Raw genomic sequence first — 25,960 nt, 5'->3', positions numbered from 1 at the left:
TGATTAATGTTAGTAGAGGATGGTTGCCCGATTGTCCTTCCTCTTAAAACAATATTCACCGGGCGAGTTGGCCGTACGGTTAAAGGCGAGCAGCTGTGAACTTGCATCCGGGAGATAGTGGGTTCGAACATCATTGTCGGCAGCCCTGAAGATGGATTTCCGTGGTTCCTCACTACCACACTAGGCACATGCTGGGGCTGTACCTTAACTAAGGCTACGGCCGCTTCCTTCCCACTCCTAGGCCTTTCCTATCCCATCGTCGCCATAAGACCTATCTGTGTCGGTGCGACGTAAAGCCGATTGTAAATAATAATAATAGTAATAATAATAATAATAATTGTACCGGGCGGTACACCTCCACTCCGCTAATTTAAAATGTGCGCCTGTTGAAACTCCTCTGCTGGAGGAAGTCTGAACTTGATTGACAGTATTAATTTTCTACCGTCTCAGAAGATGTCACCACGTGGAAAATTTTGAGTTTTTGAACTGTGTCATTTTTGATGTGTTTTTGTTTCGCTTGAAGTAAGAAGTGTGAACTTTCTCTTCTAGAGGACACTACTGAAGATCTACAATAGTGCAACCTAGTGCGGAGTCAAAGAACTATTTTTTTGGAGAAAATTTAATTTCAAGAGTTTGTTCTTTGTTAAATTTATTTCTATCATTGTTTAAGTTGGCAATATTTACCCCTTTCTTCCCCTTGTTATGAATGTATCCAATCCCGAATTTCTTCAATTAATTTCTATCCAATCAGATGTATCTTCCCCCAACTTGAATATGTTGCGGGGTCCTATCCAATAAAGAGTTTGTGGGAGGGTGTTTTCTTTCCCCTAACGCCTAGAAACTTCCGCGAGAGTATTTAAACTGCTGATTTTTGGGTCTCTAGGCCACTTCTGTTCCATCTTTCAGTGTGTTAAGTACATAGCAGGGGGCGGGAAGCGCCTCTTTCTTCTCCAGCCGTTCAACACAAGGTAATGGCCGATTAATAACTTCTTTCTTTGCTAGCTCAGCAGTTTAACTTTCGGGGCGGGTTCTAAGCGTTCAGCCATGTAACCTTTTCCTAAAATGTAACTACTCCTTTCATATATTCTCTTTTAAAACGACATATTGGGATAGAGAGTGCTAACCCTCTCGAGCTCCCACTCACATTGTCTTGAGGTGAACTTATTTTCTCAACCTATTTTTCGTTAATGTAAAACAAATTGTTCTTTTCTTAAGTCGCCTCTTTAGCATGGGATTAGCCCTTGTATTAACGGCCTAGTGCCAAGTAGGTCTTAATCAAAGTGTATTAGGAGTGCAAGTTCGCCTCCTCTCAAATTGTTATTTTAGAGGTCATTTAATTAACCTGCTTTTCTTTTAATAGACCTCAGTAGATTGGGTATTTTACCCCTGTGTTTATGTCCGTTGAGGACAACTTGAAGGTGGAGTTTGGTGTGGCCTGGGAGAGGCTTAAATTTTGAGAGCGAGTGGCTCTTTTGAAAATTCTGGGTTGTATGCCTCATGGAGGTTTTTCAGTGTAATTTGGAGCAAGGGCTCCTAGGTATGAATGGGGTTTTCTTCCCCTCTGTTAAAACTTGTGTTTGAGGTAAAACTGAGCTGATTGCCCAAGCATTGTGAAGTCAGGGCGCGAAGCCCAAATTCTGTAAATATTGTAACTAACCCCTTTTGAATTGCTACCTTGTACCTGCCATGCTTGTTATTTCTTTGTTTTCGAAAAGAAAATATAACCTTGTTAACTTTTAAATTAATTTTACATTGCACTATAATTTCGTAGCTTGAAACCCATTCACACGCGCACCTTCTTTCACCTCTACCTACCACGGAAAATTCCGTAACAAGTGGTAGCAGAGCGTGGTTGAATGGGTCTCAATTTAGCCCCTTTTGACGGCTAAATATTGTTTGTTCCGAACTCTAACTATTTTCCCAGTTGCTGGAATTTTTTGAGTTTTTCAAAATTGGTCTGTCATCATGCCCGGCCCTCGCGATGTTCTCCTTCTTAACTATTTGCGTAAGGAGGAGTTGATCTATGAATTAACTATCAGAAATGTGCAATCTGGAGGCACGGTTGCAATAGACACTAACAAACTTAGAGAGTCCCTTGATTTGCCCATTTCTATCCCCAATTTGGGAGAGAAAGAAATTGACGACTCTCTTTCCACGATCACGGAGAATATTACTGGGCTAGCTTCTGTAGTTAGTTTTTTTGATGGAAATGATCCGTCTCCTAATCAAATTAAGCGTGTGCAAGGCAGGCTATATCATTTTTCGAATAGGGTTAACGATCTGTTGTCTCTAAAACTGAATGATGTTCAGAGGAAGGAAGCTAGTACGCTCCTGGAAAATATTTCCGAATTATCTAGTAAGGTCACTCAATTGTTAACTGGGGAAGTTCCTCCCAAATCTGATCAACCCACCATAGTAAATGCAGGTAGTGAGGAAGCGCCTCCCAAGGGAGAAGTTAATAGAATAACCGTTGCTGCTCAAACTATCCCTGCCCCACTGGACAACGAGTCTGAACGCCGTGCATCGCTGAGTAACATCCGTTCTGAATTAACTTCCTTGCCATTGAAACCTTTACCTACTATGTCACCCGGGTTTAGTAGCTTGCCTCATCCATTGGCAATGTTGCTCAGAGGTATATCTAAGTTTTCCGTTAATACCACCAGTGACGTAATTTCATTTTTAAGATTTCTAGTGGAATTTCAGGATCATGCCCTGGTTTTTTCTCTTTCTCCATGTCAAATCTTGCAAATTATCTATCCGTATGCTATTGGTATTCTCTCTGATAAAATCGTAAGAGCCATTGCCGAGCAATCATCTATTTAGGATTTCCATGCCCATTTGCTAGCTAACTTCATCCCTGCTAGGGCCAGGTCCTCCCTTATTCAGAAGTACTATTATCGTGTACAGCGCTTGGATGAAAACTTGGCTGATTTCATACAGGACATTAAGTTTTATACTAGGGTGTTTGCCCTTCATTTTCCTGAAGATCAGATTGTACAGGCTATGGTAGAGGGAATTTCACCTCCCTATAGGTCATATTTGTGTTTCGCGGCGTGCCCGCAAACTTTCTCGGAACTTGAAGCATTGGCCGTCTCAGCGGAAGGAGTTAGATACGCCGATTCTTTGCGTGTCGCGAAAGAACCCCCGCCTTCCATTAGTAATACTCGGCCTCCACCTCGCCGATCAGTCACCCCCCGTAAATGTTATGCTTGCGGGTCGCCTGACCATCTGCGCAATAAGTGTCCTCTGATCAAAACTAGTAGGGCAAATAATGGAGCTGGTTCATCACAAGGCTGTTTTAAATGTGGGGCTTTCTCACATATCGCAAAGAATTGTCCCAATTCGAATAGCACCCCCTCCTGCTCAACTTCTGGTGTAACTTCCAACAACAATCAAAAGTGACTAGTGGCTGCGGCTGAGTCAACTAATTCTGCTTCCCAAGGCTCAGCCCCTGGCAAAAAGGTCGAGAATTCAGGGAACGATAAGTCTTCGAATACATCTTTTGAATGCCCCAAAGAGTGCCTTAGGATCGCGGCGGATACCCCCGCACCTGTTCCTTTTCTTAAGATTGAGTTAAATAACGAGCCTATAACAGCTCTCTTAGATTCAGGCAGTGTTTGTTCGATTATTTCGGCTGAATGGTATTCTAAATTGAAAGCTGTTTGTAAACTACCTGACTACGTCTCATCTTCTATTCAATATGTTTCGGCTAATTCATCTCCATTAGAAATTCTAGGTTCCGTACTGGTCAAAATTCGTATTGTTAAGTTTACTTGGAAAATTAAATTGTTTGTGGCTAAGCACCTGTCTTGCCCCATCATATTGGGAGCTGACTTTATTTCTCACACTGGTCTTGTGCTCGATCTCCAGTCTAGGTCGTGCACATTCAAATTTGCTTCTAGTTGTAAAATACCACTATTAAAGTGTAATTCTGTGTCATGTTCATCTATTTCGCCTACCCAGGATGAGATGTTGTTAGACCTTAGACATCTACCTGAGGAGCAGGCTGATAGTATTCGTAAATTATGTCAGTCATTTCCAGAGGTGTTCTCTGATACTCTTGGTGTTACTGACCTTATTGAATACAAAATTGAGGTCACGGATTCGATTCCTGTCCGTTTTCCACCTTATAGGCTATCTCCACCTAAAATGAAGGCTCTGAAAGAAATTATCGATCAGATGTTGAAGGATGGTATTATTAGGCCCTCTAAGTCGGCGTATTCATCGCCTATTTTTCTAGTCCCGAAACCCCAAGGAGGCTTCAGGCCTGTCATTGATTACAGGGCTCTCAATCGGAAGGTGGTGTTGCAATCTGTGCCCCTTCCTGACCTTCATTCTTGTTTTTCATGGTTTCGTAAGGCCAAGTTCTTCACCATCTTGGACTTAAATCAGGCCTACAATCAAATTCCCCTTGCCGAAGAGTCTAAACACCTTACAGCGTTTGCCACGGACTGGAATTTATATGAATACAACCGCGTGCCTTTCGGGCTCCCTACGGGAGCAGCTGTGCTCACTAGGCTACTAGATAAGGTCTTCTCCGACATCAAATTCGAGTACTTATATCACTATTTAGATGATGTCGTCGTATTTTCAGAGACTTTTGAAGAACATCTAGATCATTTGCGAGAAGTTCTCGATCGCCTTCGTAAGGCTGGGTTAACTGTTAAGTTGTCCAAGGTTGCCTTTGCTAAGCCCTCTATGTCATTCCTAGGGCATATTGTGTCACCCGATGGTGTAGCAGTCGATCATTCTAGAACACAGGCCATCCGTGATTTTAAACCTCCCAAGGACATTAAAGGCATCGCCAGGTTTATTGGTATGGTGAATTTCTTCAGAAAGTTCATTCCTAACTTTGCTAATAGAGCGGCGCCCTTAAACCTTCTTCGTAGGAAAGGTATCAAATTCGAGTGGGGACCTTCTCAACAAGCCGCTTTTGAAGATCTTAAATTAGCGCTTTGTAATGCCCCTGTCCTTGCTATGCCTGATTTCTCGAAGAAATTCATTGTCCAAACCGACGCATCGTCGTCAGCAGTAGCTGCAGTCCTTCTTCAAGAGACTGAACTAGGGAGGCGACCCATCGCCTATGCATCTAGGACTCTATCGGCTCAAGAAGCCAAGTATTCCATCTATGAGCTCGAAGGGTTGGCAGTCTTATTTGCCTTAGAAAAGTTCCGTCTCTATCTGGAACATGTCAAATTCGACCTGGAGACAGATAATCAAGCATTAAGCTGGGTCTTAGGTAGGCCGCGTCGTACTGGTCGTATAGCCCGCTGGGCTATTCGTATTTCCGCCTTCCAGTTTGATGTTAGACATATCAGAGGTACCGAAAATGTTGTTGCTGATGGACTCAGCCGTATGTTTCATAACGACGTCGAGACCCACGAACCGGTTGACAGTTCATCATCTCCCGAGTCCATACTATCTGGTGTTAATGCCATCTTAACAGATGCTCCCATGCTTTTTAGGGATATTGAGAAATACCAACGTGAAGATCCGACGCTGGCTCCGATAATGGAAACCCTTTCTTCTGGGGAACATGTTGTCCCTTATGTTCTGAGGAATGGTGTTCTATGTTGCCCATCGAGGCATGATAGGATGATGAAAGTTGTCGTTCCAGCTGTTCTTGTACCTATGATCTTCAAGTATTACCATGAGACCCCATTAGGAGGGCATCTTGGAATCTTTAAAACTCGTGAGAAGATTCGTGAAATGTTCATCTGGAAAGGTATGGACGGTGAAATCCGGGAACTTGTAAAAGCTTGTAAATCTTGTTTGCTCAGTAAACCCACCATGTCCACCAAGGTAGGCCTTTTGTCTTCGCATCAAGCGTCGCGCCCCATGGAACGTCTGTATATCGATTATGTAGGACCCTTCCCCCAGTCAAAGGGTAATGCTAACAAGTTCATCTTTGTGTGCGTAGATGGTTTTACCAGATTTTCTTGGTTATTTCCGACTAAGCTGGCTACCGCTCAGTCTACCATTACCTGCTTAAATTCTATTTTTGCTTCTTTTGGTCCGTGTCAATATATTGTATCTGATAATGCTAAGGCTTTTACATCTAATTTATTTCGTAAATTCTGTTTTGACTTATCAATCTCTCATGTAACTACTTCTGCTTATTACCCTCAACCATCTCTAGCTGAACGGGTTAACCGTAATCTCAGGTCAGCACTTATTGCCTATCATCATGAAGATCATTCCAGGTGGGACACGTCCCTGCATTGGATAGCTTTTGCTTTGAATTCGGCGGTTCATGAATCTCACAAGTTTACTCCAGCTTCTTTGATGTTCAAGTTTGTTCCCAACTCGCCGCTCTCTAACCTCTGGTCTCTGAATGACATTCTACCCGAGACAATAGATCCGGATAACATTAAAGATCTTTGGAAGAAGGCTAAAGCCAATCTTAAAGTGTCTCATGAAAAGGTTAGGGAAAGGTATGATCGTGGACGGAGACCCACCACTTTGAAGGTAGGTGACCAGGTTATGGTCAAAAATTTTGTTCCCGCGGGCAAGCTTGCCCCCAGATTTCATGGGCCATGCATCATTCTCGATTTTCTTACGCCGGTTACCTTGTTAGTAAGCAATCCAGCCACCGAGAGGATATTTAGGGTTCACCTGTCACAGGTGAAACCAGTGTAAATTTTGTGTCAACTTGCTTCATATAATTTGATAGGAATATGAAGGTTATATTTTTTTTTGTGAGTTCCACTCTTAAGGCATTCTGCTCCTTCTATTTTATTTTATATGTAAGCATTTCTTGTAAACCTCCCCGATTGTTAAACTGCCATCCTGTCCTTACCTCGGCCATTACCACGCTCCCGTCTCCTGCGTCAATACACACAGTGGCTTGACTTATGCCATGGATATTTGCACGCCGCTGGCCCCTCAACCTCTCCACAAGTCTGTACCCTCAAAAAAGATGATGGTCCAACACAATTCTGCCGCCAAGCTTTAATGTTTCAGTGCCCCCGCAGCCGCGCGGCGCCGTGCAGCTACTGGAGCAGAGGACGGGCCCCCTCGGCCCCAGCGAGGAAGACGTGTGCACGGCGAGCCGGAGCTCTCCTCCCGGCCAAGGCTGATGTGCGGCGCACAACCTGCTACTTGCCCGCAGCCTGGTTATGTTCACCGCGGGCGCGGCGTGCTTCAACACCTCTGCTCCCCTCATAGTGCGGGCGAGCGGTATCTCAGGGTACTTGAGGGGTCCGAGCGGCCTCCTTTGGACGCAAGCAGCAACGGCCGGTCTGGCCATCCCACTTCATCACCATCTACTACATGAACAGATACTATAAGTAGTGACTACACTTGGGAATTCAACTGCAATATTTGGTGGACTTTGAAAAAAAATTTTTTTTTTCCTTCACTTTCAAGTATAAAAAGTTATCTTCAGAAATTCAACTTCTACAAATATAAAGACTTTACTTCATCTGCAACAACAAAATTTTGAAACTCTATCAAACCAAATTAGAAAATCTTATAAATTTTTTGGCAATCAATCTTCATACCCACAGCATAACTTGGACCTTGTTTCAAACTGATTTCATGGGTCATCCCTGGAGGAACTTTTGGGGGGGGAGGTCTGTACCGGGCGGTACACCTCCACTCCGCTAATTTAAAATGTGCGCCTGTTGAAACTCCTCTGCTGGAGGAAGTCTGAACTTGATTGACAGTATTAATTTTCTACCGTCTCAGAAGATGTCACCACGTGGAAAATTTTGAGTTTTTGAACTGTGTCATTTTTGATGTGTTTTTGTTTCGCTTGAAGTAAGAAGTGTGAACTTTCTCTTCTAGAGGACACTACTGAAGATCTACAATAGTGCAACCTAGTGCGGAGTCAAAGAACTATTTTTTTGGAGAAAATTTAATTTCAAGAGTTTGTTCTTTGTTAAATTTATTTCTATCATTGTTTAAGTTGGCAATATTTACCCCTTTCTTCCCCTTGTTATGAATGTATCCAATCCCGAATTTCTTCAATTAATTTCTATCCAATCAGATGTATCTTCCCCCAACTTGAATATGTTGCGGGGTCCTATCCAATAAAGAGTTTGTGGGAGGGTGTTTTCTTTCCCCTAACGCCTAGAAACTTCCGCGAGAGTATTTAAACTGCTGATTTTTGGGTCTCTAGGCCACTTCTGTTCCATCTTTCAGTGTGTTAAGTACATAGCAGGGGGCGGGAAGCGCCTCTTTCTTCTCCAGCCGTTCAACACAAGGTAATGGCCGATTAATAACTTCTTTCTTTGCTAGCTCAGCAGTTTAACTTTCGGGGCGGGTTCTAAGCGTTCAGCCATGTAACCTTTTCCTAAAATGTAACTACTCCTTTCATATATTCTCTTTTAAAACGACATATTGGGATAGAGAGTGCTAACCCTCTCGAGCTCCCACTCACATTGTCTTGAGGTGAACTTATTTTCTCAACCTATTTTTCGTTAATGTAAAACAAATTGTTCTTTTCTTAAGTCGCCTCTTTAGCATGGGATTAGCCCTTGTATTAACGGCCTAGTGCCAAGTAGGTCTTAATCAAAGTGTATTAGGAGTGCAAGTTCGCCTCCTCTCAAATTGTTATTTTAGAGGTCATTTAATTAACCTGCTTTTCTTTTAATAGACCTCAGTAGATTGGGTATTTTACCCCTGTGTTTATGTCCGTTGAGGACAACTTGAAGGTGGAGTTTGGTGTGGCCTGGGAGAGGCTTAAATTTTGAGAGCGAGTGGCTCTTTTGAAAATTCTGGGTTGTATGCCTCATGGAGGTTTTTCAGTGTAATTTGGAGCAAGGGCTCCTAGGTATGAATGGGGTTTTCTTCCCCTCTGTTAAAACTTGTGTTTGAGGTAAAACTGAGCTGATTGCCCAAGCATTGTGAAGTCAGGGCGCGAAGCCCAAATTCTGTAAATATTGTAACTAACCCCTTTTGAATTGTTACCTTGTACCTGCCATGCTTGTTATTTCTTTGTTTTCGAAAAGAAAATATAACCTTGTTAACTTTTAAATTAATTTTACATTGCACTATAATTTCGTAGCTTGAAACCCATTCACACCCGCACCTTCTTTCACCTCTACCTACCACGGAAAATTCCGTAATAATAATAATAATAATAATAATAATAATAATAATAATAATAATAATAATAATAATAATAATAATAATTATAATTTATTCCGTAACCCGTGTACTAGAAAGAGAAAATTGATTATATAATTCACTAATTAACAGCGCCGATCCCAATAAATTGGGGATAGGGGCCAGAAAGAAAAAATATTTTTTTAAATTATATATATTTTGACAGAGATCCTCCGTGGCTTGGGCGGCAGCGAGCCGGCCTCTCACCGCTGGGTTCCGTGGTTCAAATCCCGGTCACTTCATATGAGATTTGTGCTAGACAAAGCGGGGGCGGGACACGTTTTTCTCCGGGTACTCCGGTTTTCCCTGTGATATTTCATTCCAGCAACACTATCCAATATCATTTAATTACATCTTTCATTCATTAATCATTGCCCCAGAGGAGTGCGACAGGCTTCGGCAGCCGGCACAATTTCTATCCTCGCCGCTAGATGGTGGCTTCATTCATTCCATTCCTGACCCGGTCGAATGACTGAAAACAGGCTATGGATTTTCATTTTTTTTTTCTTGCTATTTGCTTTATGTCGCACCGACACAGATAGGTCTTACGGCGACGATGGGATAGGAAAGTCCTAGGAATGGGAAGGAAGCGGCCGAGGCCTTATTTTAAGGTACAGCCCCAGCATTTGCCTGGTGTGAAAATGGGAAACCACGGAAACCATCTTCAGGGCTGCCGACAGTGGGGTTCGAACCCACTATCTTCCGATTACTGGATACTGGCCGCACTTAAGCGACTGCAGCTATCGAGCTCGGTTTCATATATTTTGACATGGGACTCGGAATATTTAAGTGCCATTCGTCTGACGGTAGAATGGAAATATCTGATATCGAGCAAATTGGCTGTGTGGTATGGTTCATGTAGCTACGAGCTTGCATTCTGGAGATGGTGGGTTACAACCCCACTATCGACAGCCCTGAATTTTTTTTTTTCGTAGTTTCCCATTTTCACACATGGCAAATGCTGGGCGCTTTACCATGATTGACGGCACAATCGCTTCTTTCTCAGCCCTATCCCATCGTCGCCATAAGATCTGTTGAGTCTATGCGATGTAAAACTAATAGCATGGATTTCAGAACTACTCTACATTCGTAGGTACTGCAGGCGGGCATGAGGCTGGATGGGATCGAAACAAAAAATAAAAGGCCCTTCGCTTCCTAGCAAGTAATGCTGCTCTTCTCTGTGTGTTTTTCTACTGCAGAACAATGCACGAATGCACAGACCAAAGATTTCAGCTTGCGGATCTGTTGTGTTAGTATTTTAGCCTACAACGGATGCTGGCCACAGTGTATGTACCTAACTCGTGTTTGAAATGCACACATGCCATTTTGTGACTCTCTTTGTGGGACCTGAATGCGGACTGATGCCGTTCGGAAGTGGCCCCTACCGAAGCGTGAATCCTTCCGTCCGCCCTCTCGTAACTTCCGCAATGGTGGCAACACTGTGCGTGACAGCTGTCTGCTCCAGCCATCTTGCACGAACCACCACCCTCCATGGGCGGAAGAACCTTGAACTTGACACATAAATTAACTCTTTCCTGAAAAGGAAAAATATTGTATGCTTCTAGAAATAAGTCACCGGATTAACTAGGATTGCCTCATCGAAATATTTTGACGCTAGGTCTACAATACTTACTGTAGCTCATCTTATAATAATAATAATAATAATAATAATAATAATAATAATAATAATAATAATAATAATAATAATAATAATAATAATAATAATAATTGCAGCTGTGAGCTTGCATTCGGGAGATAGTGGATTCGAATCTCACCGTCGGCAGCCCTGAAGATGGGTTTCTTCCGTGGTTTCCCATTTTAACACCAGGCAAGTGCTGGAGCTGTACCTTAATTAAGGCCACGGCCTCTTCCTTTCAACTCCTAGCCCTTTCCTATCCCATCGTCGCCCTAAGACCTATCTGTGTCGGTGCAACGTAAAGCCAATAATAATAATAATAATAATAATAATAATAATAATAATAATAATAATAATCCACAGCCTGTTTCCAGTCATCCGACCGGGTCGGGAATGGCTGCCGAAGCCTGCCGTACTCCTCTGAGGCAATGATTAATGACTGAGAGATGAAATGAAATGATATTGGAGAGTGTTGCTGGAATGAAAGATGACAGGGAAAACTGGAGTACTCGGAGAAAAACCTGTCCCGCCTCCGCTTTGTCCAGCACAAATAATGGATTGACCAGGATTTGAACCATGGAACCCAGCGGTGAGAAGCCGACGCGCTGCCGTCTCAGACACGGAGGCTCCAATAATAATAATAATAATAATACTAATAATAATAATAATAATAATAATAATAATAATAATAATAATAATAATAATAGAGGTTTAACGTCGCATTAAGATAGGTTTTCGGCGACGATCGAATAGACAGGTACCCACTTGTTCGCAATATGGACTCATTAATGTGTGTCAAAGATTTTTGATCGCTCCACCGAGCGAGCTGTCTACGCGGTACGCGCCATTCGGGAGGTGATGGGTTGGAACTCCACTGTAGGGAGCCCATTTTCTCTCCAGGCTGTGCCTTAATTAAAGCAGGGCCGATCCCTTCCTTGTCCAATAGGCCTGCCAAGTCAGCGTTAGTAAAACCGTTATAACATTAATGAAAATGTACACCCTTCAAAAATTGATCACATAGGCTCGCGAAATGTAGTTCATGAGCCGGCCACTACACTTAATATGTCGCCAATGGCTGTTTATTCACAACTGAGCAATAATCCCCCAATCCCGAAAACATGAAATAGAGATGCTGACGGTTACAATTTTCAGACACGACAATTTGTTACACAGAAGCGCGCTATAAATCTCAAATGTCCAGCTCCTTGACTGAATGGTCAGCGTAGTCACCTTCGGTTCATAGGGTCCCGGGCTCGATTCGCAGACGGGTCTCGGTGTTTGTACTTTCCCTAACATCCCTGAAACTCACACATCATACAATAACACCAAAATAACACGCAGTTTCCCATACACGGCAGATGTCGCCCACCCTTGTCGGAGGTTCAGCCTTACAAGAGCTGCACAAGGCTAGCAATAGCCATACGGAAGTATTATAACTCTCAAGTTAATAGCAAAAATAAATACTCTAACAGAGAAGATAATGCCACAAATGGATTATTGTTTTCTCCTTTCATTTCTAAAAGACACTCATGACTTTGGACGGGAGTGTAAGGGTTTTTCCACAGACACGTAGGCCTACATAATTCAGCAAATCATTCCAAAATAATATTTTTCCTTTCATTCTCGGTTTACTGGACGCAGAAACTGACTAAAACAAACATAAATGTAATACAAATAATTCTTACATTTCATTTAATATTTAAAATAAGTAAAATATGATGGTTCAATCCCAAATCAATGAATACCGTATTTTACAAACATAATTTTATTTTGATGTAATATCTAAAACAAATTAAATAAAATGGTTCCAATCTACTTCAGATAATATTTAGCGAATGGAAATTCAACCTATGCTGAAAAAATTAAATAAAATGGCTCAAAACTACTTCAACTAATATTTTATAAACATAAATTTAATTTAATATCTAATGAGTACTCTTGTCTCTCTAGCCACTGAACGTAACTCATCATATCGGCTGCAGGCAATAAACCGCTGAACGATCAGCAACTATAATGATCCATTCCGCGGTTTATGTTACGAGTTAACATTTTCTCATTTCGTATGCATGTAACTGGGGATAAGATGACACCAAAAATAAAGGAAATGAAATAAAATCTATGCAGGTTTCAGGGGTTCATGCAGCGATTTCCTAAATTGTATTGTCACTAAAAACACGATCAAGCTCCATTAATTAAAGATATTCTCAGACGTTTTTAAAGAGATGACAGTTTTCACCATTTCGGATTTAACATCTTCCTATTAAAAAAGAATGAGCGCATGGCATATAAGATCCTCGCAGATACATTTTTTCAAAAGCATTTTTTCTTTTTCTTTTTTTTTCACAAGTTGCTTTTACGTCGCACCGACACAGATAGATCTTAATGGCGACGATGGAACAGGAAGGGGCTAGGAGTGGGAAGGAAACGGCCATGGCTTTAATTAAGGCACAGCCCCAGCATTTGACTGATGTGAAAATGGGAAACCACTGAGCCTATCCTGGCCATTTCTATCTTTATCTAGTCCGCTTTTCGGACGAACTGCTTGTCCCCTGTTACTTATGTGTACTCAATGACTTGGTTGTTATGGCCGACTTCGACTTCAATTGTACACGCAAACTTAGCCCGAGAAGATCACAGATGTCGCCTTTGTCGTCCTGTGATTTTTGGACGTTTGTTCCCGATCTTGTCTATCTGGCTTCTCCATGGCTCTTCTTCTAAACTTTTATCTTCGTGAAGGGTTATGGCGAGCGACACAATGTTTCTCAACGCTTGTTTTTACAAGCGCTATTTCGATCGTTTTAAGACATGAATGCTATTAGCCTCGGGGGTTTCAAACGTGCATTATTGCACATATATGAATGGCCTGATTAAGGTAATGTAACTTCAATTTTTTGTGTGTTTGTTTTTATTCACCACGTGGCTTTGTGGTTGGCCACTATTTATTTGTTCTCCGTAGGTACTTATTTATTTTGTGGCCCGTATTTGTTCTGTCTGTTGTTGCCCATGTAACGCCATTTAATTCACCTATGTTCTTCTTTGTGTCTTACTGAGTGCTTGTATTGCGTGAATGTGCTCTGTTGCACCTTGGATGTGTGTTACGTCGACTTTATTCTACGGTTCATGTTGTGGAGGTATCTACTTAATTACTCATATACCAAATTGCTCTCCGATGTCTCCGCTATGTGGTTGTGTAACGGAAGGGCCTGTACATGGGAGATTTGTGCTTCTTTGGCATTTGAGTTGTATATGAGAGACGATTTGATGATGTGATTTGGGCCTCCGATCTTGTGTGGGTTCGGCTTCACATATCCACGTGAGACGTTATTGAAGAACCGTGCTTGTACATATGTGTGGTCCTTTTGACCATTGTTATCTGTTATACGTTCCCTGTCCCTTGGACCCCTTTTAACCTATTGCGTGAGTGTTCGAATGTGAGATATGCAGGACGCATATCATATTGCCTAGTTGTGTCGTTTGTTCTTATCTTCGCATTTTCTTGGGCACTCGCATTGTTTTGGTGTTTGCATGTTCCCTTGGCAACGCCTTGTTTATCCCTGATCCCGGGCGCCATGCTTGCGCGTGTCTCCCTTTCTTTGATCTTTGGTTCGACCATATTTTATCTTTCCGTCTTTTTTTTTTTTTAGTTCGTTGTAAACCATTGTTGTGTGTGGCATCACATTTAATGGCCGTGTGTCGCGATCTGTAAATACTCGGCCTGTTCATATGGATATCAAATGATTTATTACTTTGGGCCGAGGTCTGCGTCATGGAATTACTCTATTTTGTTCCTAAGGTAACAATTTATTTTCTTATTCTGAATAATTGTATTTTAAGGATGGTTGATTCTATTGACAGGATCATATTATTGGGTAGGCATGATGCTATGATAGTGAATAGGTTATTAGGCTTTTGTGTTGATTCCAGGGCTGGTTTTCTTTCTTTCTTTCTTTATTTATTTTATTTGCCCCTGATTTTCGTGTGGCCATTTATTATTTTGATCTAATGTTTATTTTTTTAATTTTTATTTTTGCTACTTGCTTTACGTGGCACCGACACAGATAGCTCTTGTGGCGACGATGGGACAGGGAAGGGCTAGGAGTGGGAAGGAAGCGGCCGTGGCCTTAATTAAGGTACAGCCCCAGCATTTGCCTGGTGTGAAAATGGGAAACCACGGAAAACCATTTTCAGGGCTGCCGACAGTGGGGTTCGAACCTACTATCCCCCGAATACTGGATACTGGCCGCATTTAAGCGACTGCAGCTATCGAGCTCGGTTAATGTTTATTTAATAAACAATTTGTTTTCTACTCGGCGTTATTATTGTAGGAGTAGGAAGGGTAGCCTTTTAAATTTTACCCTTTGATTTAATAGGCTCGAGTTCAGCTCATGACTTTGTGTCTGGTCTTTTTCGACCCGGTCCGTTCCGCGCGAACATGACAGGTAAGTATTTTTTTTATCGCCCCGTTACCTCTGGTTGATTTGAGCGTCCACTGATTTTTGTATTTTTGTCTTTGTTTTCATTTTTTGTTATCTTTTTGCCTGTGTATGTGTTGCGTTTTCCGGTTATTTATTCCTCGGTGCTCATCGTGCCTAACCCTGCCGTGGGCATGCGAGAACATGGGGCTGGTCTAATACAACAACATATCGTATTCATGATCGTGTGATCTTGAGGGGGCGCGCAACGGAAAAGTATACTGTATTCAAGGCTGCCGACAGTGGGATTCAAGCCCACTATCTCCCGAATACTGGATACCGGCCTCACTTAAGCGACAGCAGCTATCGAGCTCGGTCAGAAACAATAAATTGAACATATAGATAAAATGTCTGTTGTGGGTATACATAGGGTTTGTACCTACACGGGAAGTGAATTATATATTGATAATTAAAATTAAGTCTGATACAATATTTAAGGCGAGGAACAAACAATACCATGCGCCCATTCTTATTTGAGCGATTATACAATGACGTGGTGAGAGGGAAAAGATGCTTAAGCACTTCGTAAACGTACTATTCTGTCATTTGCAGGACACTACAGAGCGATTGCTCAATTCTCAATCATGCCACTTTATAGAGACTCACCTGTCGAAAGTGCGAACTGTCGGGCAGGGAGGTATCGGACGAAGTACTGTGGCGACGATCGGATGTACTGCTGCTGCTGTCTCGACACGTGTACTCCGGCGTGGTGGAGTGTCTGCGACTGCTACCGGGCATCTTGTGGTTGTATGGACTCGGCTCTTTCAAACTGAATGTGTGTGTACGTGCGTGTGTCGTGTGGCTTATGTGCCCATCCTCCTACTCGGTCCTGCAACAAATAATGATTAACATTACTTCAACAACTACTAAAACAGAGTAAATATCTCTTTCTGCAAATAATAATATTAATAATAATCCATAATGTAAAACAGAGCAACTTTCAAAAGGTTGATACAAAACTTGTAATGGTTTCTACGAAAAGGAAAATAGGAAAAGAAATAATATCTGGACATGGAATAGCAGATTATAGCACAATACCAGCACAGCAATAGGATGAACAGCTATTTGGAATGCAAGAAAAGAAGCAAGACGACGAATGCGATGAGTTATTTTACACGATTCTTAGATAGCTAAAATCCAAATAATAATAATAATAATCATCATCATCATCGGACTGGGCTGGGATTGAACCCACCAACCTGGGCTCTGAAAGCAAGCGCTCTACCGTCTGTGCCACTTAGTCCAGCATCTCTGATTCAAATTACAGCGTTTGTTTTATTTTGAACGAACGAGAGACATTCTTCGAAATCTATGGTCTCTTTTTCAATATCGCAAATAAAAGAATAAAAAATAAAACTTCCTTTAGATTGTGGTTTAACGTCGCATTACAACGTAGGTTTACTGTTACTCTCGGAGAAGTAAGGGCTACGAGTGAAAAAAAAAGTTTTGATATTAATTAAGACACTGCTCCGGAATTTGACTGGCGTGCAAACGGTGAAACTACAGAGAATCATCCGCATGGCTACTGAACTAGAGTTCTAACCTACCTTCTACCGAATCAAGCCTACAGCTGCACGATCCTTACTTGCTTCAGAGATTTAATCATCTCTACAGCGTAGAAATGCATAATCATTACAGTCACCATATAATATGCATGTCTCCTGCTGGATTTTTGATCATGGAACATGAAGAATGGGAGCAAATTTACCTTGCTAGATTTCAGTTCCGGTAAATACTATAAATCTATAGTGCGGTTTACGTCCTTGCCGATCGTTCATAAAAGTGTACAAGGGCAAAGTGAGAGTGAATTTTAACGATAAATACTGAATTTATTCAACGTCTGCCTCCACAGTTAGCATCGCGAAGATGAAGATCGGTAAATACTGTAAGTCGGAATTCTAAACCACTAATCAAAACCACAACAGTACGGTAAAAAAGGAGAAATAACACAAACCTCCAACATCAAACTTAACAAGAGAAGGTTTCCTTCCGTTGTCTTAACATACCACAAAAACTGGAGTGGTTCGTTTCTACTAGCGCGTAACGAGATCGTGGCTTTCAAGGCTACACCATGACACATATGCTGAATGTTTTGCTCTGAAGAAAAAGGGTACAAAACATTTCTAGTAGAAAGCAAGTACTGTAAAAAGCCGCGTAGCACTCTCCAGCCAGACGCATATGAAGGATCCTACAGGACCCCTCTGTTACCATGGCGACAGACTGAAGGGAGAACAGGGATAGGGGAGGAATTCCAGTAAAAATTTAAACATGTATTTTGGAGAGAAAGATGGGTTACGGAAAGTAACTCATAGATGTTATTTTCGGCGTATCTCAGACCTGCTTCGTTTGCTGACTTTTAAAGCAGTCGAATATATAAGGACAATAGGCTAAAGAGCACATAAGGACAATAGGCTAAAGAGCACATATAGTATGTAACTATTCTATTCGTACGGGCTGTTTGCTTTAGTACTTCAACGCACTGCCAGAAAATAATAAACTAAACAGGATTTTATTCACTCAACATACATTCAACAAAGCCTTCAAAAAACATATATCTAATGTATCTATCTGCAATCATGTTAACCAAACATACGGCTTCTAATAAAGAAAAGCGCGCCCATAATCTTGTATCATTTCTATTCGTACAAGCAAACTGAACACTTGAAATAAACAAACAAATAAAGGGTTCCTGGAACATGTTAGTATCTAGTGGAATATCTCCAAGACTTTTTAATTGCCTGACATCGTCGCCGCATAGAATACACTAATTTCTTGCATAGGTCGGGGGTGATTTTCTGCCATTCCTGAAGAATCGCATTTTTAAGTTCCTTCGTACGCATACGTTGCCCACGGAGATTCCTCTTCAACGTAGCCCAAAGATGTTCGATGGGATTTTAATCCGGAGACTGGGAAGGTGTTCTAAGCTGCTTAGGTATGTTCCAGATCAACCATGTCTTTTTAATATCAGCAGTGTGTTTTGGTTCATTATTATGCTGGAATATATAAACAGGTGGCATCCCCATATTTTGGGCACTCTGCTTCACGTTTGCCCACGGGATTGCATTATAGCCCTCCTTGTTCATTATTCCGTCGATGAAATGTATGTTACGCACACCTCTGGCTGACATACAGCCCCAAAGCATTACAGACCCACCACCGTATTTTACAGTTGGGAGTGTATTCGCCACATCTTTGTCCGTACCAATTTTTCTCCATATTCTGTGGATGCTATCTGACCCAAGAAAGGTTTATTTTTGTCTCATCAGACAAGACATCATCATTCCAGAATTATTTCTCCTTATTTATATGCTCCTTAGCGAATATCAGTATAAGCCGTCTGTTTTCTCTACTTACATATAGCCTTTTCCGAGGGATTCTTTCATAGTACCCATGCCGATACAGGATCCGACGGATGGTGGAGTTGCTGATCGTCTTTCCAGTTCAATCCTCCGTGAGTTGTCTCAATACTGGTGCACTTAATTTGGAATCTGACTTTATAAGCCGAACAACAAGCCGTTCTTTCCTTTCAGTTAAACACTGTCTCTTGGGTTTCCTTGGCGTGTTCTTAATAGTGCCTTTGTATTTAAATGTATCAACCGCATATTCCACCGTAGAATGTGTTCTATTGACCAGCTGTTCAAGATTTCGTAATGAGTCCTTTAAGTGCCAGTTTAAGTATACTGTTCTTGAGCTCCGTACTTAAATCTGCACTCTTACCGATGTCTACCATAGATACTCTAGGAAGGAGACTATCGCACTTGACCAGTCGTATGCCGTCACTGAGACTTTTCCGTGCATCGCCACCAAACGGTGGGCATCATCCTGTCCATGTGTACGAATACAACTGATACACCCGTTTGTCGATGCCGGCACATTAACATCAAATCTTCTTGCCTGTATGTAAATAAGTGTGGTTTTCACTAATGAATTGTCATTGACAAACAATATTTTTACCCGTAATGTACGTTTTATGTCACTTTTTCAATCATTAATGTGAATATACGAGACTTGACAAGAAATTGAAGCCTGTATGAATAACAGAGATACATACTGTATAGCCTACTGTATGAGGAAAGGCGTCAAAAATCCATATTTTGTTTTTCACTGCTTTGAACAGAGTAAGCTTTCCTGAATCCAAAAATATACCGAGTGACTGAAAACGTTGCATAGAAACTGAAGCAGCGTATAAAGGGGTCGAATACAACCATTTTTTTTTCTCCCCAGTTTCACTAAAGTCTGAATTGAAATCGAAGATGGCATCATCCTTCGCTTTACTATTTGCATTGCTAACAACAACAGCAGTTCCAGTCTTTTGTACACTGTGGCTGACTTTTGGTATGATGAATCGCAGTTCAGCCAAGAGTCTTAGCAATATAACACTAACTACTTATTTTATCAACACTTGCAGCCAGTCGAAAAGGGCAAGTGACTTTTTCATAAGATGAAGTACAACTGAGCAACCAGCCCCTGGTGGTGGTGGTGGTGGTGGTGGTGGCGGTGGTAATTATTGTTTTAAGAGGAAGTGCAACTGGGCAGTCATCCTCTCGTAATACTAAACAGAAGGAAAATAGAAGAGGTTGCAGTTGGAAGAACGAAGGTATCGGCAAAGAAAGAAGGCGACGAAGGGCGTGAAAACGAAGGACACTCTAGGCCTCGTACTGTCAGGGTCTGAAGGGAACGAGAGTTGACCGAGGAAGGTCGGACGGGAAAGTGAGTGAGGAGCCTGGCACAAGTGGAATTAATGCCAGACTGAGCTAGGGAAACCGTGGTCTCCAACCTACGCTCCCAAGGTTAGGCGGGCACCATTTTCTCTTAACATTAATCAGAGGAAAGGAAAGAGACGCATGGAGCATGAAATTGAAATCAGTTAGTGGGTATGAAATATCAGCTGCACTGACAGCAAATCAGTGATGATGATGATTATTATGCTTGTTGTTTACAGGGCCCTAACATCTAGGTCATCGGCCCCCAACAAATCAGTAACTGAACTACAAACTTCATTCGGTTTTTTATATTATTTTTTTAACCATACCATTCAGCTAAGGGCTTCTTGAATTCGGTTTATGAACCTCCAAACACAGGATGTAAGACACAAAAGCATGTACCGCCCTGGGCCCTCCGACCCACCCGTAAAGGCTGAGAACCCCAGGCTGGAATGCTGATGAGGCAAGCCGTCAAGCATTTGCATAACCGCCGTAACATTTCTCCGGCAAGCAGGCAGGTCCTCAGACAAGCACGCTGTCAACAGAACCGGAGTCAGGTTCCGATCGCCACTGTTATTTTCCCTTTTTCAGTGCCTCAACTGAGGTGGGTAATTGGTCTAGTATCAGTAGCGAGAAGCCTTTGCAGAGTCATTTTAACCGCAAACTATATCATACTAATGCTCATGAATAAATGGTCTATGTAAGCAAGAACATTAACACTTTTTAAAAAAATTAAAAAAGAGGTTGACCTTCCTGGCGCCAGTAATGGAGATACGGCGTCACTTGTGGAATTTTGACCTTACCATTAAGCTCACACCCTAACTTCAACATCTCATTTAAAATACGAGAAAACTGTGCTAGGAGGCTAATACATTGTTTTATAAAATGTAGTTCTATCAAATGAAATCAATCTTGAATTTCTATAGTTAGTCTTCTTCTTCTTTTCCTGCCGCTTTTTCCCACACCTGTGGGGTCGCGGGTGCGAACTGCGTCGCACATGTGGATTTGGCCCTGTTTTACGGCCGGATGCCCTTCCTGACGCCAACCCTCTATGGAGGGATGTAAGCACTATTGCGTGTTTCTGTGGTGGTTGGTAGTGTGTTGTCTGAATATGATGAGGAGAGTGTTGGGACGGACATATACACCCAGTCCCCGAGCCAGAAGAATTAATCAGAAGTGATTAAAATCCCCGACCCGGCCGGGAATCGAACCCGGGACCCTCTGAACCGAAGGCCAGTACGCTGACCATTCAGCCAACGAGTCGGACGAATTTCTATAGTTAGTAAAAACAATATATACTGTGCTATTTTCCAAGCTGTCTCGAAGGCAGTAGACTAATATCTACCAACTTCAATGCTATATTTATAAGTAGAAATGCTGCACGTAGTGAATTCTGAGGTTAACGGGTGGTGACTGTAGTTAAAATGCTAAAGCGTCGAGATTATCCTCTCCAACGCTGTAATGTAAACAATAAGGTAAGGAAAGGTAAGGTAAGGTAAGGTAAGGTAAGGTAAGGTAAGGTAAGGAAAGATGGAAACATCTCATTGTACCGGGCGAGTTGGCCGTGCGGTTAGGAGCGCACAGCTGTGAGCTCGCATCCGGGAGATAGTGGGTTCGAACCCCACTGTCGGCAGCCCTGAAGATGGTTTTCCGTGGTTTCCCATTTTCACACCCGGCAAATGCCAGGGCTGTACCTTAATTAAGGCCACGGCCGCTTCTTTCCCATTCCTAGGCCTTTCCCGTCCCATCGTCGCCATAAGACCTATCTGTGTCGGTGCGACGTAAAGCAAAATAGCAACAAAAAAACCCATCTCATTGTAAATCCGAGAAAGATTTGCTAAGGAGGGTAATACTTTGTTTTATAAAAGGTAGTTCGATGCAATAAATCTGCTGAAGATCGGAGAAGACCACGAGAAGACCTGCCAACCCGCCGAACGACGGACGATAATGGTTATCAGTTACGTGAACTTGTAGTCGTAAACGAAGGCGTTAGCGTTTAGAAGGAATCTCTAAAGTTGGGAGATGCGAGGTTCGAAGCATCTTGTTCGCACTTGTTATACTGAATGTGTTTATCTCGGTTTCCTTTTCACATACATTCGAGATTGTTATTCGGCACAGCCCAATGTAGGGAATTGGGGGGGGGGGTTATAAACCATTCATCACTATAGAAAAAATGCACTCTAACAGAAGTGGAATATTTCGAACAGAATATTTTCACGTGGAATGACTGGAAATGATCAGGGAAATGGTTAAGTCATAATGGGTCATCTGACACACACACACACACACACACACACACACACACACACACACACACACACACACACACACACACACACACACACACACACACACACACACACACACACACACACACACACACACACACACACACACACACACACACACACACACACACACACACACACACACACACACACACACACACACACACACACACACACACACACACACACACACACACACACACACACACACACACACACACACACACACACACACACACACACACACACACACACACACACACACACACACACACACACACACACACACACACACACACACACACACACACACACACACACACACACACACACACACACACACACACACACACACACACACACACACACACACACACACACACACACACACACACACACACACACACACACACACACACACACACACACACACACACACACACACACACACACACACACACACACACACACACACACCAGGTGCCCAGCCGTCCGCCAGCCGCTTCTCACAAAAGAAATGGGTTACCCAAGGAATGCAGGCAAGGGAAGGGAAGGGGCGGACGACCTTGCCCAAGGATGCTGGACCCAGCGCCATTCCCCTGACGTGTACAGCCTTCACAACAACCACTCGCCGCGATACTTGCCTCTACTTTCGGCCTTTTTCGTTACTGTTGTGTCTACGAGAAGTGAATTTGTCAAAACAAGTCTCTTCACACAATATGAAATTAATCGATTACTACAACAGTAAATTAGCAAATCAAACTTTTGGACGGTAAGCTGAAGCAAATTAAATAAACGCCTTTTAAAATATGAAGTTACCTTTTAATAATGATAATGTTGTTTTACGTCCCACTAAGTATGTTTACGGTTTTCAGAGACGCGGAGGTGGCGGAATTCAGTCCCGCAGGAGTTCTTTTACGTGCTAGTAAATCTACCGACACGAGGCTGACGTATTTGAGCACCTTCAAATATCATCGGACTGAGCCAGGTTCGAACCTGCCAAGTTGGGGTCAGAAGGCCAGCCTCTCAACCGTCTGAGCCACTCAGCCAGGCAAAAGTTAACTTTTGCTACTATTAGTACATAATACATTATTCCAGTTCTACCTAAGTTTTAATGTTAAGCTTTTTTTTATTTTTTATTTTTATTTTTTTTATTACAAATGCTACTTTAAATCATTTCTCCATTTTACAGGGAATTTTATTTTCTAACTAACTTCATACTACTGTACATAGATCACACTGTGTTGGACATAAAATCCTACTCACTAAAATGAAATAAAGATACACTTGCGGTCTGATTAGCGATCTCAACACCTGCTTCAGTAGTCTCTTATAATAATCAAACAGGCTACACTGGCACCAAAAAGTATTGGCACAGACACCTTTCGCATATAATACAATTGTACAAATACTAGGAACATTATACGTATACCATTAACCCTTACTCAATAAAGGAAATAATTCATATATTAAACTATTTTCCCAACACAACATAAACACATGTAATTTATTAAATCAGTGTTTTCTACTGCTCAAAAAGTATTGGCACACTGTACGGCTTTTGTTATTGAGCTTTACAGACAGCGCCGCGCGTACCAGAGTTGTACAATATTGGAATTGACAAACAGTTCAATCGCTTGCCTGACGACAAGTGTATGGATCATTCATTTGTCACGATGAATCCGAATGGGAAGGAGCATTCCATGTCGTTCCGCAACAAGGTGGTTTTCTTGCATTCCCAGGGTAAAAGATACCATGAAATTGGTAAAGAACTTTCTGTTACTTATACAACAGTGCGGGCAATCCTCAAGAAGTTTCAAGAGACTGGTACAACAGACATTAAACGCAGATCTGGACGCCCAAGAGTTCTTATATGTAGGGAGCGTCGAAACATAGTTCGTCTTGCACTATAAAAGAGCCCTTTAAAAATACAGGATCGATTGTATCGGACATCCAGTCAACGTCCAACAAACAGGTCAGTGCTCAAACTATTAGGATTGTTTTGAACGCAGCTGATATTCGTGGGAGATCTCCCAGAAAGAAAACATTTTATTTTGAAAGTTAACCGAAGAAAACACCTGCAGTTCGCCAAAGATTATGTCAATAAATCGACTGAATTTTGGAATTCTGTGATATATTCTGACGAATCCAAGTTTAACGTGTTTGGATCTGATGTAAATGTAAAAGTCTAGGGCAAACCAAATACAAAGCTCCAATCACAACATGTCCTACCTACAGTAAAACATGGGGGAGGAAGCATAGTGGTTTGGGGATGTATGGGAACTTCTGGTGTTGGTGACTTGGCAATTATTGAAGGTGTCATGGATCATCGCAAATATACCGATGTGTTGGAAGGCCACTTATGTAGCAAGGCACAGAAACTGGGTCTTAATGGCATCTTTTACTTTCAACAAGGCAATGACCCAAAATATACGGCTCTGCGAACGCGGGAGTGCTTGTTATATAATGCACCAAGAAGAGTTTCCACCCCACACAGAGCCCTGATCTTAACCCAATAGAGCATATTTGGGCTCACTGAGAGACAAAAGTTTGAAAATGTCGTTCTACAGGGAAGCACGAATTTCAGACGATGTTTCTGGAGGAAAGGTCGAAGATCTCAGGAGAGATAAGTCGCAACTTGGTTCCCTCCATGCCAAGATGTTTACACGCTGTCATCAATGCCAACGGTATGCACACAGGCTACTAGACTTGAGTTACGTCAATTATAAAGACTTTAATTTCATTCTTGTATAGGCGTGTCAATACTTTTTTGATAGCAACTGATTTTGTTTTGTAAACTATAATTTTTGTTGTGAAAAACCAATTATACTAGAAGAACCTTTTGTTTACCACTGTACATTTCAATAAATATAACAATGCCTTGGCATCAGCTTTATTTGTGTGTAATGTAGCCTATATATAGACTAATGGTAGGTGTGCCAATACTTTTTGGTGCCAGTGTATATAGGCCTACATGCACAACTGTCTCTCAATGCGTACATTACCACCTTTAGGTCAATACTTTTCTGTCATCTCAAACGGAGTGCACAATGCTGAAATCCAACTTAGGTTTAATTTCGTCCGTTTACTTGTTTGTTTGGAATGACTGGTACGAAAGTTGATTAAAAACCAGGCTACAAATTATTACAATATTTTAAGCAGAGGGAGGGTTAAGGAGGCTCCTTAAGTGTTTTTGCGCATTCTCCCACAAGTCACTTTCTTCGTTCATTGCCATGTGATCGGCCTGACTACGTCCTCAGCCGTATGGTGTAGGGTCAGCGTGCTTGCTTCTTACCCCGAGGCCGCGGGTTCGATTTTTAGCCAGTTCAAGTATTATAATTCTAGACTGAGACTTGGAACGGGGGTTCACTCAACCTGACGAGACCAACAGAGGAGCTGATACGAGAGGCAGCAGTAGGTTGACCACGTGGAACTCCAGTATCTGCAGGCCATCTGACTGGACAACACTCATCTTGGCAGTAAAGGCCATAACGGACTCCTGCACCGCGAGTTTGTTTTGTTTGATTTTTTTGTTTCAGTTCACATTTTCTGGTAAAAAACCAAACCCCATGGCACTACAGCCCTTGAAGGGCCTTGGCCTACCAAGCGACCGCTGCTCAGCCCGAAGGCCTGCAGATGACGAGGTGCCGTGTGGTCAGCACGACGAACCCTCTCGGCCGTTATTCTTGGCTTTCTAGACCGGGGCCGCTATCTCACCGTCAGATAGCTCCTCAATTCTAATCACGTAGG

The 25,960-nt window shown here is 42.2% G+C and overlaps 1 protein-coding gene across 8 annotated transcripts in view; it reads right to left on the bottom strand.

The window, feature by feature from the left end:
• The window catches only part of smash (smallish), a 321,926-nt gene that overhangs the window by 93,625 nt on the left and 202,341 nt on the right, over positions 1 to 25,960 (bottom strand). For all 8 annotated transcript variants that reach the window (XM_067142672.2, XM_067142671.2, XM_067142675.2 and 5 more), the window contains one exon: positions 15,826 to 16,048. In XM_067142672.2, the coding sequence (XP_066998773.2) occupies positions 15,826 to 15,957 (132 nt within the window). In that variant the 5' untranslated portion in view covers positions 15,958 to 16,048. The remainder of the gene's footprint in view (positions 1 to 15,825; positions 16,049 to 25,960) is intronic.

Source organism: Anabrus simplex, chromosome 3, assembly GCF_040414725.1.
Source record: "Anabrus simplex isolate iqAnaSimp1 chromosome 3, ASM4041472v1, whole genome shotgun sequence".
Lineage (NCBI taxonomy): Eukaryota > Metazoa > Arthropoda > Insecta > Orthoptera > Tettigoniidae > Anabrus > Anabrus simplex.
Note: the sequence above shows the minus strand (reverse complement) of the source record. Positions and strands in the feature narration are given on the sequence as shown.